This window comes from Orcinus orca, chromosome 15 (assembly GCF_937001465.1).
Source record: "Orcinus orca chromosome 15, mOrcOrc1.1, whole genome shotgun sequence".
Lineage (NCBI taxonomy): Eukaryota > Metazoa > Chordata > Mammalia > Artiodactyla > Delphinidae > Orcinus > Orcinus orca.
Genome location: NC_064573.1, coordinates 72763744 through 72779111, shown reverse-complemented (window position 1 = coordinate 72779111; position 15368 = coordinate 72763744). Strand labels below are relative to the sequence as shown.

General features: G+C 38.0%; 1 protein-coding gene across 3 annotated transcripts in view; it reads right to left on the bottom strand.

The window, feature by feature from the left end:
* SPPL3 (signal peptide peptidase like 3) overlaps positions 1-15368 on the bottom strand; it is a 119015-nt gene that overhangs the window by 37629 nt on the left and 66018 nt on the right. For all 3 annotated transcript variants that reach the window (XM_033408621.2, XM_004281408.4, XM_049698248.1), the window contains exon 2: positions 11175-11252. In XM_033408621.2, coding sequence (XP_033264512.1) covers positions 11175-11252 — 78 coding nt within the window. The remainder of the gene's footprint in view (positions 1-11174; positions 11253-15368) is intronic.

Genomic DNA, 15368 nt, shown 5'->3' with positions numbered 1-15368 from the left:
AGGGGATTAAGAGCGCTGCTTAAAGGAGCTCCAGAGACGGGCGCGAGCCGCGGCTAACAGTGCGGACCCCAGAGACGGGCATGAGACACTAAGGCTGCTGCTGCTGCCACCAAGAAGCCTGTGTGCGAGCACAGGTCACTATCCACACCTCCCTTCCGGGGAGCCTGTGCAGCCGCCACTGCCAGGTTCCCGGGATCCAGGGACAACTTCCCCGGGAAAACACACGGCGCACCTCAGGCTGGTGCAATGTCCCGCCGGCCTCTGCTGCCGCAGGCTCACCCCGCATCCGCACCCCTCCCTCCCCCAGGTCTGAGTGAGCCAGAGTCCCCTAAGCAGCAGCTCCTTTAACCCCGTCCTGTCTGAGCGAAGAACAGACGCCCTCTGGTGACCTACACGCAGAGGCAGGGCCAAATCCAAAGGTGAGCCAAGGGAGCTGTGCGAACAAAGAAGAGAAAGGGAAATCTCTCCCAGCAACCTCAGAAGCAGAGGATTAAAGTTCCACAATCAACCTGATGTACCCTGCATCTGTGGAATACATGAATAGACAACGAATCATCCCAAATTGAGGAGGTGGACTTTGAGAGCAAGATTTATTATTTTTTCCCCTTTTCCTCTTTTTGTGTGTATGTGTATGCTTCTGTGTGAGATTTTGTCTGTATAGCTTTGCTGTCACCATTTGTCCTAGGGTTCTAGATCTGTTTTTGTTTTTTTTCTTAAAAAATTTTTTTTCTTAATAATTCTTTTTTACTTTAATAACTTTTTAATTTTATCTTACTTTTTATTTTATCCTGTTTCCTCTTTCTTTCATTTCCTCCTTCCTCCCTCCCTCCCTCCCTTTCTTTCCTTCTACTTTTTCGCCCTTTTATTCTGAGCCGTGTGGATGAAAGGCTCTTGGTGCTGCAGCCAGCAGTCAGTGCTGTGCCTCTGAGGTGGGAGAGCCAACTTCAGGACACTGGTCCACAAGAGACCTCCCAGCTCCACATAATATCAAATGGCAAAAATCTCCCAGAGATCTCCATCTGAACACCAGCACCCAGCTTCACTCAACACCAGCAAGCTACAGTGCTGGACACCCTATGCCAAACAACTAGCAAGACAGGAACACAACCCCACCCATTAGCAGAGAGGCTGCCTAAAATCATAATAAGTCCACAGACACCCCAAAACACACCACCAGACGTGGACCTGCCCACCAGAAAGACAAGATCCAGCCTCATCCACCAGAACACAGGCACTAGTCCCCTCCACCAGGAAGCCTACACAACCCATTGAAACAACTTTAGCCACTGGGGACAGACACCAAAAACAACGGGAACTACGAACCTGAAGCCTGCAAAAAGAAGACCCCAAACACAGTAAGATAAGCAAAATGAGGAGACAGAAAAACACACAGCAGATGAAGGAGCAAGATAAAAACCCACCAGACCTAACAAATGAAGAGGAAATAGGCAGTCTACGTGAAAAAGAATTCAGAATAATGATAGTAAAGATGATCCAAAATCTTGGAAATAGAATAGAGAAAATGCAAGAAACATTTAACAAGGACCTAGAAGAACTAAAGATGAAACAAGCAATGATGAACAACACAATAAATGAAATTAAAAATTCTCTAGATGGGATCAATAGCAGAATAACTGAGGCAGAAGAACGGATAAGTGACCTGGAAGATTAAATAGTGGAAATAACTTCTGCAGAGCAGAATAAAGAAAAAAGAATGAAAAGAACTGAGGACAGTCTCAGAGACCTCTGGGACAACATTAAACGCACCAACATTCGAATTACAGGGGTTCCAGAAGAAGAAGAGAAAAAGAAAGGGACTGAGAAGATATTTGAAGAGATTATAGTTGAAAACTTCCCTAATATGGGAAAGGAAATAGTTAATCAAGTCCAGGAAGCACAGAGAGTCCCATACAGGATAAATCCAAGGAGAAACGCGCCAAGACACATATTAATCGAACTGTCAAAAATTAAATACAAAGAAAACATATTAAAAGCAGCAAGGGAAAAATAACACACAAGGGAATCCCCATAAGGTTAACAGCTGATCTTTCAGCAGAAACTCTGCAAGCCAGAAGGGACTGGCAGGACATATTTAAAGTGATGAAGGAGAAAAACCTACAACCAAGATTACTCTACCCAGCAAGGATCTCATTCAGATTTGATGGAGAAATTAAAACCTTTACAGACAAGCAAAAGCTGAGAGAGTTCAGCACCACCAAACCAGCTTTACAACAAATGCTAAAGGACCTTCTCTAGGCAAGAAACACAAGAGAAGGAAAAGACCTACAATAACAAACCCAAAACAAAATGGGAATAGAACATACATATCAATAATTACCTTAAATGTAAATGAATTAAATGCTCCCACCAAAAGACACAGACTGGCTGAAAGGATACAAAAACAAAACCCATATATATTCTGTCTACAAGAGACCCACTTCAGACCTAGCGACATATACAGACTGAAAGTGAGGGGATGGAAAAAGATATCCCATGCAAATGGAAACCAAAAGAAAGCTGGAGTAGCAATTCTCATATCAGACAAAATAGACTTTAAAATAAAGACTATTAGAAGAGACAAAGAAGGACACTACATAATGATCAAGGGATCGATCCAAGAAGAAGATATAACAATTGTAAATATTTATGCACCCAACATAGGAGCACCTCAATACATAAGGCAAATACTAACAGCCATAGAAGGGGAAATTGACAGTAACACATTCATAGTAGGGGACTTTAACAACCCACTTTCACCAATGGACAGATCATCCAAAATGAAAATAAATAAGGAAACACAAGCTTTAAATGATACATTAAACAAGATGGAGTTAACTGATATTTATAGGACATTCCATCCAAAAACAACAGAAAACACATTCTTCTCAAGTGCTCATGGAACATTCTCCAGGATAGATCATATCTTGGGTCATAAATCAAGCCTTGGTAAATTTAAGAAAATTGAAATTGTATCAAGTATCTTTTCCAACCACGACGCTATGAGACTAGATATCAATTACAAGAAAAGATCTGTAAAAAAATACAAACACATGGAGGCTAAACAATACACTACTTAATAACGAAGTGATCACTGAAGAAATCAAAGAGAAAATCAAAAAATACCTAGAAACAAATGACAATGGAGACAAGACGACCCAAAACCTATGGGATGCAGCAAAAGCAGTTCTAAGAGGGAAGTTTATAGCAATACAATTCTACCTCAAGAAACAGGAAACATCTTGAATAAACAACCTAACCTTGCACCTAAAGCAATTAGAGAAAGAAGAACAGAAAAACACCAAAGTTAGCAGAAGGAAAGAAATCATAAAGATCAGATCAGAAATAAATGAAAAAGAAATGAAGGAAATGAGAGCAAAGATCAATAAAACTAAAAGCTGGTTCTTTGAGAAGATAAACAAAATTGATAAACCATTAGCCAGACTCATCAAGAAAAAAAGGGAGAAGACTCAAATCAACAGAATTAGAAATGAAAAAGGAGAAGTAACAACTGACACTGCAGAAATACAAAAGATCATGAGAGATTACTACAAGCAACTCTATGCCAATAAAATGGACAACCTGGAAGAAATGGACAAATTCTTAGAAAGGCACAACCTGCCGAGACTGAATCAGGAAGACATAGAAAATATGAACAGACCAATCACAAGCACTGAAATTGAAACTGTGATTAAAAATCTTCCAACAAACAAAAGCCCAGGACCAGATGGCTTCACAGGCGAATTCTATCAAACATTTAGCGAAGAGCTAACATCTATCCTTCTCAAACTCTTCCAAAATATAGCAGAGGGAGGAACACTCCCAAACTCATTCTACGAGGCCACCATCACCCTGATACCAAAACCAGACAAGGATGTCACAAAGAAAGAAAACTACAGGCCAATATCACTGATGAACATAGATGCAAAAATCCTCAACAAAATACTAGCAAACAGAATCCAACAGCACATTAAAAGGATCATATACCATGATCAAGTGGGGTTTATCCTAGGAATGCAAGGATTCTTCAATATATGCAAATCAATCAATGTGATAAACCTTGTTAACAAATTGAAGGAGAAAAACCATATGATCATCTCAATAAATGCAGAAGGAGCTTTTGACAAAATTCAGCATCCATTTATGATAAAAACCCTCCAGAAAGTAGGCATAGAGGGAACTTACCTCAACATAGTGAAGGCCATATATGACAAACCCACAGCCAACATCGTCCTCAATGGTGAAAAACTGAAAGCATTTCCACTAAGATCAGGAACAAGACTCTCACCACTCTTATTCAACATAGTTTTGGAAGTTTTAGCCATATCAATCCGAGAAGAAAAGGAAATAAAAGGAATCCAAATCGGAAAAGAAGAAGTAAAGCTGTCACTGTTTGCAGATGACATGATACTATACATAGAGAATCCTAAAGATGCTACCAGAAAACTACTAGAGCTAATCAATGAATCTGGTAGAGTAGCAGGATACAAAATTAATGCACAGAAATCTCTGGCATTCCTATAAACTAATGATGAAAAATCTGAAGGAGAAATCAAGAAAACACTCCCATTTAGCATTGCAACAAAAAGAATAAAATACCTAGGAATAAACCTACCTAAGGAGACAAAAGTGTGTATGCAGAAAATTATAAGACACTGATGAAAGAAATTAAAGATGATACAAATAGATGGAAAGATATACCATGTTCTTGGATTGGAAGAATCAACATTGTGAAAATGACTCTACTACCCAAAGCAACCTACAGATTCAATGCAATCCCTATCAAACTACCACTGGCATTTTTCACAGAACTAGAACAAAAAATTTCACAATTTGTATGGAAACACAAAAGACCCCGAATGGCCAAAGCAATCTTGAGAAAGAGAAACAGAGCTGGAGGAATCAGGCTCCCTGACTTCAGACTATACTACAGAACTACAGTAATCAAGACAGTAATCAAGACAGAAATATAGATCAATGGAACAAGATAGAAAGCCCAGAGATAAACCCACACACATACAGACACCTTATTTTTGATAAAGGAGGCAGGAATGTACAGTGGAGAAAAGACAGCCTCTTCAATAAGTGGTGCTGGGAAAACTGGACAGCTACATGTAAAGGAATGAAATTAGAACACTCCCTAACACCATACACAAAAATAAACTCAAAATGGATTAAAGACCTAAATGTAAGGCCAGACACTATCAGACTCTTAGAGGAAAACATAGGCAGAACACTCTATGACATAAATCACAGCAAGATCCTTTTTGACCCACCTCCTAGAGAAATGGAAATAAAAACAAAAATAAACAAATGGGACCTAATGAAACTTCAAAGCTTTTGCACAGCAAAGGAAACCATAAACAAGACCAAAAGATAACCCACAGAATGGGAGAAAATATTTGCAAATGAAGCAACTGACAAAGGATTAATCTCCAAAATTTACAAGCAGCTCATGCAGCTCAATAACAAAAACACAAACAACCCAATCCAAAAATGGGCAGAAGACCTAAATAGACATTTCTCCAAAGAAGATATACAGACTGCCAACAAACACATGAAAGAATGCTCAACATCATTAATCATTAGAGAAATGCAAATCAAAACTACAATGAGATATCATCTCACACCAGTCAGAATAGCCATCATCAAAAAATCTAGAAACAATAAATGCTGGAGAGGGTGTGGAGAAAAGGGAACCCTCTTGCACTGCTGGTGGGAATGTGAATTGGTACAGCCACTATGGAGAACAGTATGGAGGTTCCTTAAAAATCTACAAATAGAACTACCATATGACCCAGCAATCCCACTACTGGGCATATACCCTGAGAAAACCAAAATTCAGAAAGAGTCATGTACCAAAGTGTTCACTGCAGCTCTATTTACAATAGCTAGGAGATGGAAACACTCTAAGTGCCCATCATCAGATGAATGGATAAAGAAGATGTGGCACATATATACAATGGAATATTACTCAGCCATAAAAAGAAACGAAATTGAGCTATTTGTAATGAGGTGGATGGACCCAGACTCTGTCATACAGAGTGAAGTAAGTCAGAAAGAGAAAGACAAATACCATATGCTAACACATATATATGGAATTTAAGAAAAAAAAATGTCATGAAGAACTCAGGGGTAAGACAGGAATAAAGACACAGACCTACTAGAGAATGGACTTGAGGATATGGGGAGGGGGAAGGGTAAGCTGTGACAGAGCGAGAGTGGCATGGACATATATACACTACCAAATGTAAAATAGATAGCTAGTGGGAAGCAGCTGCATAGCACAGGGAGATCAGCTCGATGCTTTGTGACCACCTAAAGGGGTGGGATAGGGAGGGTGGGAGGGAGGGAGATGCAAGAGGGAAGAGACATGGGAACATATGTATATGTAGAACTGATTCACTTTGTTATAAAGCAGAAACTAGCACACCACCGTAAAGCAATTATACTCCAATAAAGATGTAAAAAAAAAAAAAAAGAGGAGGAGAAGGAGGAGGAAAGATTAAAGGCAGTCAATTTTTTTTTCCCAGAAAAAAAAATGTACTTTATCACACACAAAGAATGACAGAAAGCAACGGTAAAATGCTAACATTTGAGGAATCTGGGTAAAGAGTATATGAGAATTTTTTGTACTAATTTTAGAACTTTTATGTCTGAAATTGTTTCAAAATAAATGTTTTAAAGAAATTAAAAATTAAATCGATCAAAAGAAAGCAGGTATAGCAATATTAATGTCAGACAAAATAAAACTCAAAGCAAAAAGCATAAAACAGAAGAAAAAGGGCTACTGGATAATAATTTGAAAATACAGTCTACCAAGATATAATATCATAAACCTTTTTGTACTTAACAAAATAACTTTAAAAATGAATCAACAAAAATGTAAGGGAAAACAGACAAATTCCAATCACTGTTGAATACTTTTAACTATCCTAGAAATTAACAGATAAAATAAAAGGCATTCAGATTTGAAAGGAAGAAGCAAAGCTGTCTTTACTTGCAGGCTGCATTATCCTGCATGTAGGGAACTCCAAGAAATCCATACACAAAAAACTACTAGCACTAATAAATGAGTTCAGCAAAGCTATAGGATACCAGGTTAATATTTTAAAATCATTCATAGTTCTATATACTTAGCAATGAAAAATCTAAAAATAAATCAAGGAAAAATTCCATCAACAATAACATCGAAAATAATAAAATACTTAGGAATAAGTTTAACAGAAGTGGTGCAAACCTTGTACACTGAAAATTACAAAACATTACTAAGAAAAATTAAAGATTATCTAAATAAATGGAGAGACATTCCAGGTCCCTGGATTGAAAGACTCAATATTATTACGATAGCAATTCTCCCCAAACTGTGATCTATAGATACACAATACCTATCAAAATCCCAGAAGAATTTTTGTAGAAACAGACCAGCTGAACCTAAACTTAATATGGAAATACAAAGGATCCATAATAGCCATTATAACCATGTAAATGTAGAGCCATATAAGTGTTATCCATAATAACACTTCTGAAAAAGAAAAGAGCTGTAGGACTTACACTACTATATTTCAACATTTACTATAAAAGCAGTAGCAATTGGACTTCCCTGGTGGCGCACTGGTTAAGAATCCACCTGCCAATGCAGTGGACATGGGCTCGACCCCTGGTCCAGGAAGATCCCACATGCCACGGATCAACTAAGTCTGTATGCCACAACTACTGAGCCTGTGATCTAGAGCCTGCGAGCCACAACTACTGAAGCCCATGCACCTAGAGCCCATGCTCCTCAACAAGAGAAGCCACCGCAATGAGAAGCCTGTGCACCACAACAAAGAGTAGCCCCCACTCACCGCAACTAGAGAAAGCCCGCGTGCAGAAATGAGACCCAACACAGCCAAAAATAAATAACTAAAATAAATAAATTTATTAAAAAAATAAAAAAAGAAATGGGAAGTCCCATGACAAATCTTTACACTTATGGAGAACTGATTTTTGACAATGGGTGAAGGACTGTCTTTTCACCAAATGGTGCTGGGACAACTGGATAGTCATATTCATAAAGACGAATTTAGATTTGTACTTCATTTGTATTTCACAAAAATCAACTCAAAATGAATTATAGACTTAAATGTAAAACATAAAAATATAGGAGAAAAACTGTGCTCATGGATAAGGCAAAGAGTTCTCTGGTACACCACCAAAAGCATACTCCACAAGACAAAGAGTTGGTAAGCTGGACTTTATCAAAATAAAATATGTTTACACTTTGAAAGACACTGTTAAGAAAATGAAAAGGCAAGCTAGATACTGGAAGAAAATATTTGCAAATCATGTGACTGAGAGAGAACCTGGATCTAGAATATTTAAAGAACTGTTACAATTTGGTATAAGACAACCCAATTTTATAATGGGCAAAGATTTGAATAGACATTTCACCAAAGAAGAAAAACACATGCCTAACAAGTACATTAAATGATGCTCAACATCTTTTCAACCTGATCTCAGTTATCAGGCAAATGCAATCAAAGCACAATGAGATATTTCATACCCTAGCACTAGAATGGCTATAATAAAAAGATAGTGGGCTTCCCTGGTGGCACAGTGGTTAAGAATCCTCCTGCCAATGCAGGGGACACGGGTTCGAGCCCTGCTCCGGGAAGATCCCACATGCTGCAGAGCAACTAAGCCCATGAGCCACAACTACTGAGGATGCGCTCCAGAGCCCACGAGCCACAACTACTGAGCCCGCATGCCGCAACTACTGAGGCCCATGTGCCTAGAGCCCGTGCTCCACAACAAGAGAAGCCACTGCAGTGAAAAGCCCACGCACCACAATGAAGAGTAGCCCCTGCTTACAGCAACTAGAGAAAGCCCGTGTGCAGCAATGAAGACCCAATGCAGCCAAAAATAATAAATAAAATAAAATTTAAAAATAAAAATAGATAGTAACATGTGTTTTAAAAAGCCCTTACCAGCTACTGAACTGTATGCTTAGAAATGGGTTAAAATATTAAATTTTATGTTATGTGTATTTTACCGCACACACACACAAAGCCTTTACCAATGCTTTAAAAAAAAAAAAGATGAATAAAGCAGGAAAAACCAAAGCCAAACCCCCCCAAATCTTCCATCTTTAGATGGCTTCTCTGGTGATTTCTATCAAATATTTAAAAAAGAAGTAACACAATTTCACGTAATCTTTTCCAGAAAACAGAAGAGGAGGAAATACTTGCAAATTTACTTAAAATGAGGTAAATTTAAATGTATAATTAAAGGCATCATGATTTACTTTTTGCAGAAAGTGCATTACTAAAGTATGAAAGACATAAAGTATTGGACCACAAGTCTTAAGAACTGGGTTCCAATCCAGATTTTGTTACCAACTAGTTGTATAATCTTTAGCAAGTTACCTCATCTTGTTGGGCCTCGGTTTCCTCATTTGTAAAATAAGGAGAAGTACCAGAGAAATCCTTTCCATCCACATAATATAATTCTATGGTATATTTATTACATAAAATTTTGTTTAAAACTTGCCCAATTCTAAGTTGGTATAACCCTTCTGGAAAACAACATGGCAATATGTAGTAAGAGCCAGTTCATACACTTTGGAGAAGTTTTTCAATTTCTGGATATTTATCTTAGGGATATTTTTCAGCCAAAGCAAAAGAATACATAAAAAGATGGTCACTTTAACAACTCACATGTCCAAAAAGAGTGGAATAAGATAGTAATACAAAGAAATATCAAATTACTAAAAATTAGTATGAAGATAATGAAAAATATTTTTGTTAGATAATAATCAGAATATAAATGATTTAAAATATAAAAATGTACACAGTATATAAGTATGTGCCAAAGAAAATGTCATATGAGCTAATGAAAGGAGTATTAGAGTTGTGAGTCTAAAGGTTTTTTTTTAATCATAAAGAGTTTTTTTTTTTTTTTTTTCTTTTTGCGTTACGCGGGCCTCTCACTGTTGTGGCCTCTCCCATCGTGGAGCACAGGCTCTGGACGCGCAGGCTCAGCGGCCATGGCTCACAGGCCCAGCCACTCCGCAGCATGTGGGATCTTCCCAGACTGGGGCATGAACCCATGTCCCCTGCATCGGCAGGCGGACTCTCAACCACTGCGTCACCAGGGAAGCCCTAAAGACTTTCGAAATGTTGAAACATTATATACTCAAAAAGAAAAAAACAAAAACTTGTCCAAAGGATAGAGATACAAAATATCAGGATTATGTTGATGAGGTTCTAAATTGCCCTGGCTTGACTAATGCTTCCTAAGAGTGGTTATGAACCTAGGGCTCCCAGCTGAAGTCTCAATGATTAAAACTTTTATCAACTGATACTGGAATTATCAACAGTATTTTACTTGTCCTACTCAGTGTTGAGATAAAGCCTGGAAGTCTTATGATTTTACCAAATACCCATTAAAATCCAGATATAATACTGGAGAGTTCAAAATCCTTATGCCTGATTATTTCGTTTATCACTGTTGCTCCCTTTCAAGTTCTCAATTTAAAATTTCTCAGGCAGCCTTCATTTTTAAATGTATCAGCCACAAAACTATTTGAGTTATACAACCACCAAATTTCCTCTCAAGTAAGAATAGTGAAAAGAAGGGAGTATCTAGCTTCCTGATTTTCCTTTGTATTTCTATAGCTGTTTGCTAGGATGGGAACTTCGAGAAGGTCAGCAGAGAGAATACTTGGTAAATGCTACCGTGCACAATCCTCATAAAAGTAGGTGGAACCATATGAAATTATTTGTGTAGATCAAAAATTTGACTATCAGCAGTCTCATATGGCTCAACGTAGGTCAGTGCCTTTTTTTTAATTAAGAAAAACTTTATGTCCCCTTTGAGACTCTGTAGAATCACTGTCAAGGACTCTCCTTAACCCTCTCAATGAGTGTATTTACGTGAATCCTTTTTTTCAGAACCAGAATTTAAGCAATTAGTTTTTGCTTGTTTGCATTAAAATGCCAAAGCCATAAGCAAAACCAAGAAGTGTTTTAACAGAAGCCAACCAAAGAATAAATATCAGAATTATCCTATTCAACTCAATTCCTGTCAAAGTCATGTTTTTCCTCACAGAAGCAATAAGTTTTGGTGCCAACATTTTCAGAGCAACGCTTCTTCCACTTCCAACAGAAATCAATCCCATTTTGAGAGCAGCTTACCTGAAACTACCATAGACTATAAGTAGAATGGAAATCAGAAATGTAGACACTTGACTGGAATCCACCAGGGAATAGGCCCTAGAGAAATAAGAGGAAAAAAATTTTAATCACATGGCAGCAAGTCCTCATGGAGTTTACAGTCTGATGGATTTTTATAAACCCCACTAAGTTTTATTTTTGTCTTTAGGAAGGAAAACAGGTATAAATTAGCATTAACAAAATACATAATTAAAACACAGATCTGCTAGCTTAACATAAAGAGTAAACGCATAGCTTCACAGCTATTATTAGTTAACATTCACAGGATGTTAAATGACATTAATGTAAAAAATGCCATCCCCATATGATAGGCAATATGTGCTTCCACTCCCAAGTTAAAAAGTACCAAAACATCTATCAACTCTGTACACTTGAATTATCAATAGTATTTTACTGGTTTTGCTCAGTGATGGAGTAAAGCCTGTGTCTCTCTCCTGGATTCTAGTTTTATTTTTATAACTGCCTATTGGTTCTCTCCATCTAGGTGTCCCACAGAAGGTTCTTTCAAGTCAACACGTCCAAAACTAAAGTCATTAGTCTTCCCTTCATACCCAAATGTCTTAAGGAATGATATCATGATTCCCTCAGCATTCTCGACACCCTGTTCTCTTACTTCCCAAATGTGACGACAGTCAGTAAGTCTCACAACTTCCACTTCTGCAAATACCCTACTTCTCTCAATCCTACTGCCAATTCCTTAGCTCCCTTCTATGGCTTGACTATCAGAGATCTTTTTTTTGGGGGGGGGGCACATCACTCGGCTTGTGGGATCTTAGTTTCCGGACCAAGGATCGAACCCAGGCCCCCTGCAGTAGAAGCACAGAGTCCCAGGGAATTCCCAGCACCAAGGAATTCCCAATGTTTGCAAGTCTGTCTTCAGGAATTCACCGTTCACACTATCCATTCATGTTATGGATTTTCCTAAAACAAATTTCTCTTCATTTTTTCCCTCAATAAATATTTAATGATGCTTCTGTGCCTGGCACTCTGCTAGCCCCCAGGGACGTAATAAAAACCAAGACTGTCTTTGTCTTCTCCCTGAATGTCTTTTCTAAAGGAATGTAAAAATTAAATTTTGTTCTAAAGCAACGAAAACAAAAAGTTAACATAAGCAAGTGAATATAATTGTTGAAAATGTTATAAATTTTCAACAAGTACAGGGTACCTTGAGAATGTATAATTCTCAAATCTTAGGATTCTACCTAAGAACTAGGGGTGGGGGGGCTTCCTTAGGGGGGCAGATGAATGAGAGAGATACAAGACTCAACAAAATAGGATTTGGTGATTGTTTATGAGGCTAAGAGAGGATCCCCAGGTTTCTGCTAAGCAGCTGGTGGATGGCTATACCATTTGGCAAAAAAACAGGAGGAGGAGATTTGAAGTTTTGGATGTGCTGAGGAAACAGCTGGCTATCTGGGTCTAGAGTTCAGAAGCAGCTCTAAGCTAAGGATACATATTGGGAGCTCATAACCTTCCACATGGTAATTGAAGCCACGGGTATGGGTGAGAAGAGGACCCAGGATGAAAGCCTGAAAATTCAGAAATTTAAAGATCAGAAAGAAGGAGGAGCTGCAAAGAAAACAAAATGAAACAGACAAAGAGGAAGAAAACCCAGGATAGCAGGTAACTGATGAAGTGTCTTCAAAGAGAGCAGCAGGATCACATGAGATGCTGCCTGAACTTAAACTGCTCTACCCCTTACCAGCAGTTAGTTTTCATTTGCGTTAATTACTTTTCTGATGTAATTAATTTTAAAGTGAATTACAGTGAGATTCAGCAGCTTTTCATATAATTAAGGGCCAATAGGCATTTTTTTTAAAAAGCAATTTAAAAGTTTTTCAGACTCCTGATCTATAAAATATGAAGGGAGCCTGTTTTTGTGGGGGGGGGCACTTTTCTTTTGATGGTGTTTTATTTAGATGACTTAGCTTTTCTATACCTTTCATGTTCTGAAGCATATTGCCATTCCCTAAAAAGTAGATTAAACATTTAAACTTCCCAAACTCAGTGTCTTAAGGTTTGGTACTATTGTTTTTTTCTTTTGCTATAACTCTCAAATCAATGGAGACCCTCCAGAGACATCACTTAAGACTTCTAGAAGTCTGGGTTGAATTTTGGTTAAACCAGCTCTTCCTCCTCCACAGTTTCTCTATGCTGTGCTCTACTCTGTGTGACTAACCATACTTAGTCACTGACTTTCCTCACAATCTGTTTTTCAAGGTGCAGTCTTGGCCATGTGTTAAATACCTTACGAAGAGGCTGATTAGCACTACCTGTTCTCATCTCCATTTTCTGGTGATAAGCATACTACCCACCCACTGCAGAGCAAAATGCATGGTTTCAGAAAAAATGTTCTGATGTTTCATTTAATGGTTTCTTCTATACTGGACCAGTTTATTTTTCAAATAAATCTGTATCAAGAAAATCTGGTTAAAACTGACGCCTAATATAGTTCATGGTATTTTATAATTTACAGTAAAACTTTTAAAAAAGTTTGAACAACTTTGAAAACTACCAAATATCCCATAATTAGAAGTTCTAATTTATTTCACAGTGTTATTTGAAATTTCATATATTTCAACTCAAACTACCATTATGGAAGTTTTACAAAAAGCCTTTTAACAAAAAGAATTTATTATAAACTACAGAACATGGATTAAAATCAAAGGCCAGGGGCTTCCCTGGTGGCGCAGTGGTTGAGAATCCGCCTGCCGATGCAGGGGACACGGGTTCGTGCCCCGGTCCGGGAAGATCCCACATGCCGCGGAGCGGCTGGGCCCGTGAGCCATGGCCGCCGAGCCTGCGCGTCTGGAGCCTGTGCTCCCCAACAGGAGAGGCCACAACAGTGAGAGGCCTGCGTACCACAAAAAAAAAAAAATAAAATTAAAGGCCAGCAATCTTATTTTACAGCCCCTCTGTATCCTATACTTCAGACTCTACCAAAGCATCAACAGAAATGTATCATCTCTCAGGCCCTCCCATTGAGGTGACTGTTTCCAGAGACGCTGGATTCACGATAAAGAGAGGAGGAATTACTCTACACTCTGAAGTAAAGAATTCTTACAGAAATGCAAAAAGAAACTACATACATGCATTTGAGACATGCTGAAAGCAGGTTAGCCAAACGCACTAAAAACAGACTTGAAGACTGCCAAATAATGTATTAGTATAGGTCAGCTGTTGAGTTGAAACATTTTATATGGTCATTATGAAAACCATTAATTCTTTAACTACATTCCCCCATGTCTTAATAGACAAAGAGCTACCAGAAAGTTCTCTCATATATAAGGTTATATTTCACACCCTAAGATTTTTAGAACCATGCTGGATTTTAAGAGCTGCTCTACAGTCAAGCATCTATTTCTAGCTGCTTTACCAGCAAGTGCTTAGACACATCCTGCTAAAAATCATGCCAAACTGAGACACAGAGAGTTCTGTTCTATAATGTGTTCTATGTGTCAGCCTGCCAGCTATACAATGAAAGCATTCTTGTCCACCCAACAAACCAAGCAGCTACTATTCCAACCCTGCACACTGACCTAGAATAGCACTTGGCAAACTTTCTGGTCTTGAGACCATCTATACTCTCAAGGACCCTGAGGGCTTTTTTCCTGTGGGTTACAGCTATTGATATTTACAATACTAGAAATTAAAAGTGAGAAAAAATTTAAATGCTTATTTACTAATTCATTTAAATATAATAAAACCATTACACTAGCACATAAATTACATTTTTAAAGGAAAGGTAACTGTTTTCCAAAACAAAAAATTTAGATGAGGGGCATCCTTCTACATTTTTGCAAACCTCTTTAATTTCTGGCTTAAACAGAAGATAGCCAGATTCTCATAATTCAATGCAGAATTCTCCTGCATTCAATCTGTTGCTGTATGTTACTTTAGTTGAACTTTGTGGGGGGAAAAATATCTGGCCTTACACAGATGTGTAGCTGGAAAAGGGAGGAATATTTCAATAACCTTTTCAGATAACTGAGGATATTCTTCTTTGATACTACACTAAAATTCAACAAGTGGCAATTTCTTAAAGGTTACTTGCAGTGTGGAATCTGAAACCTTATCAGTGAATTTAAAAAAAACTATATTACATTAAAATCCCACGGACTATATTATAGTTGAATGGATCTTTTACCCATGGAT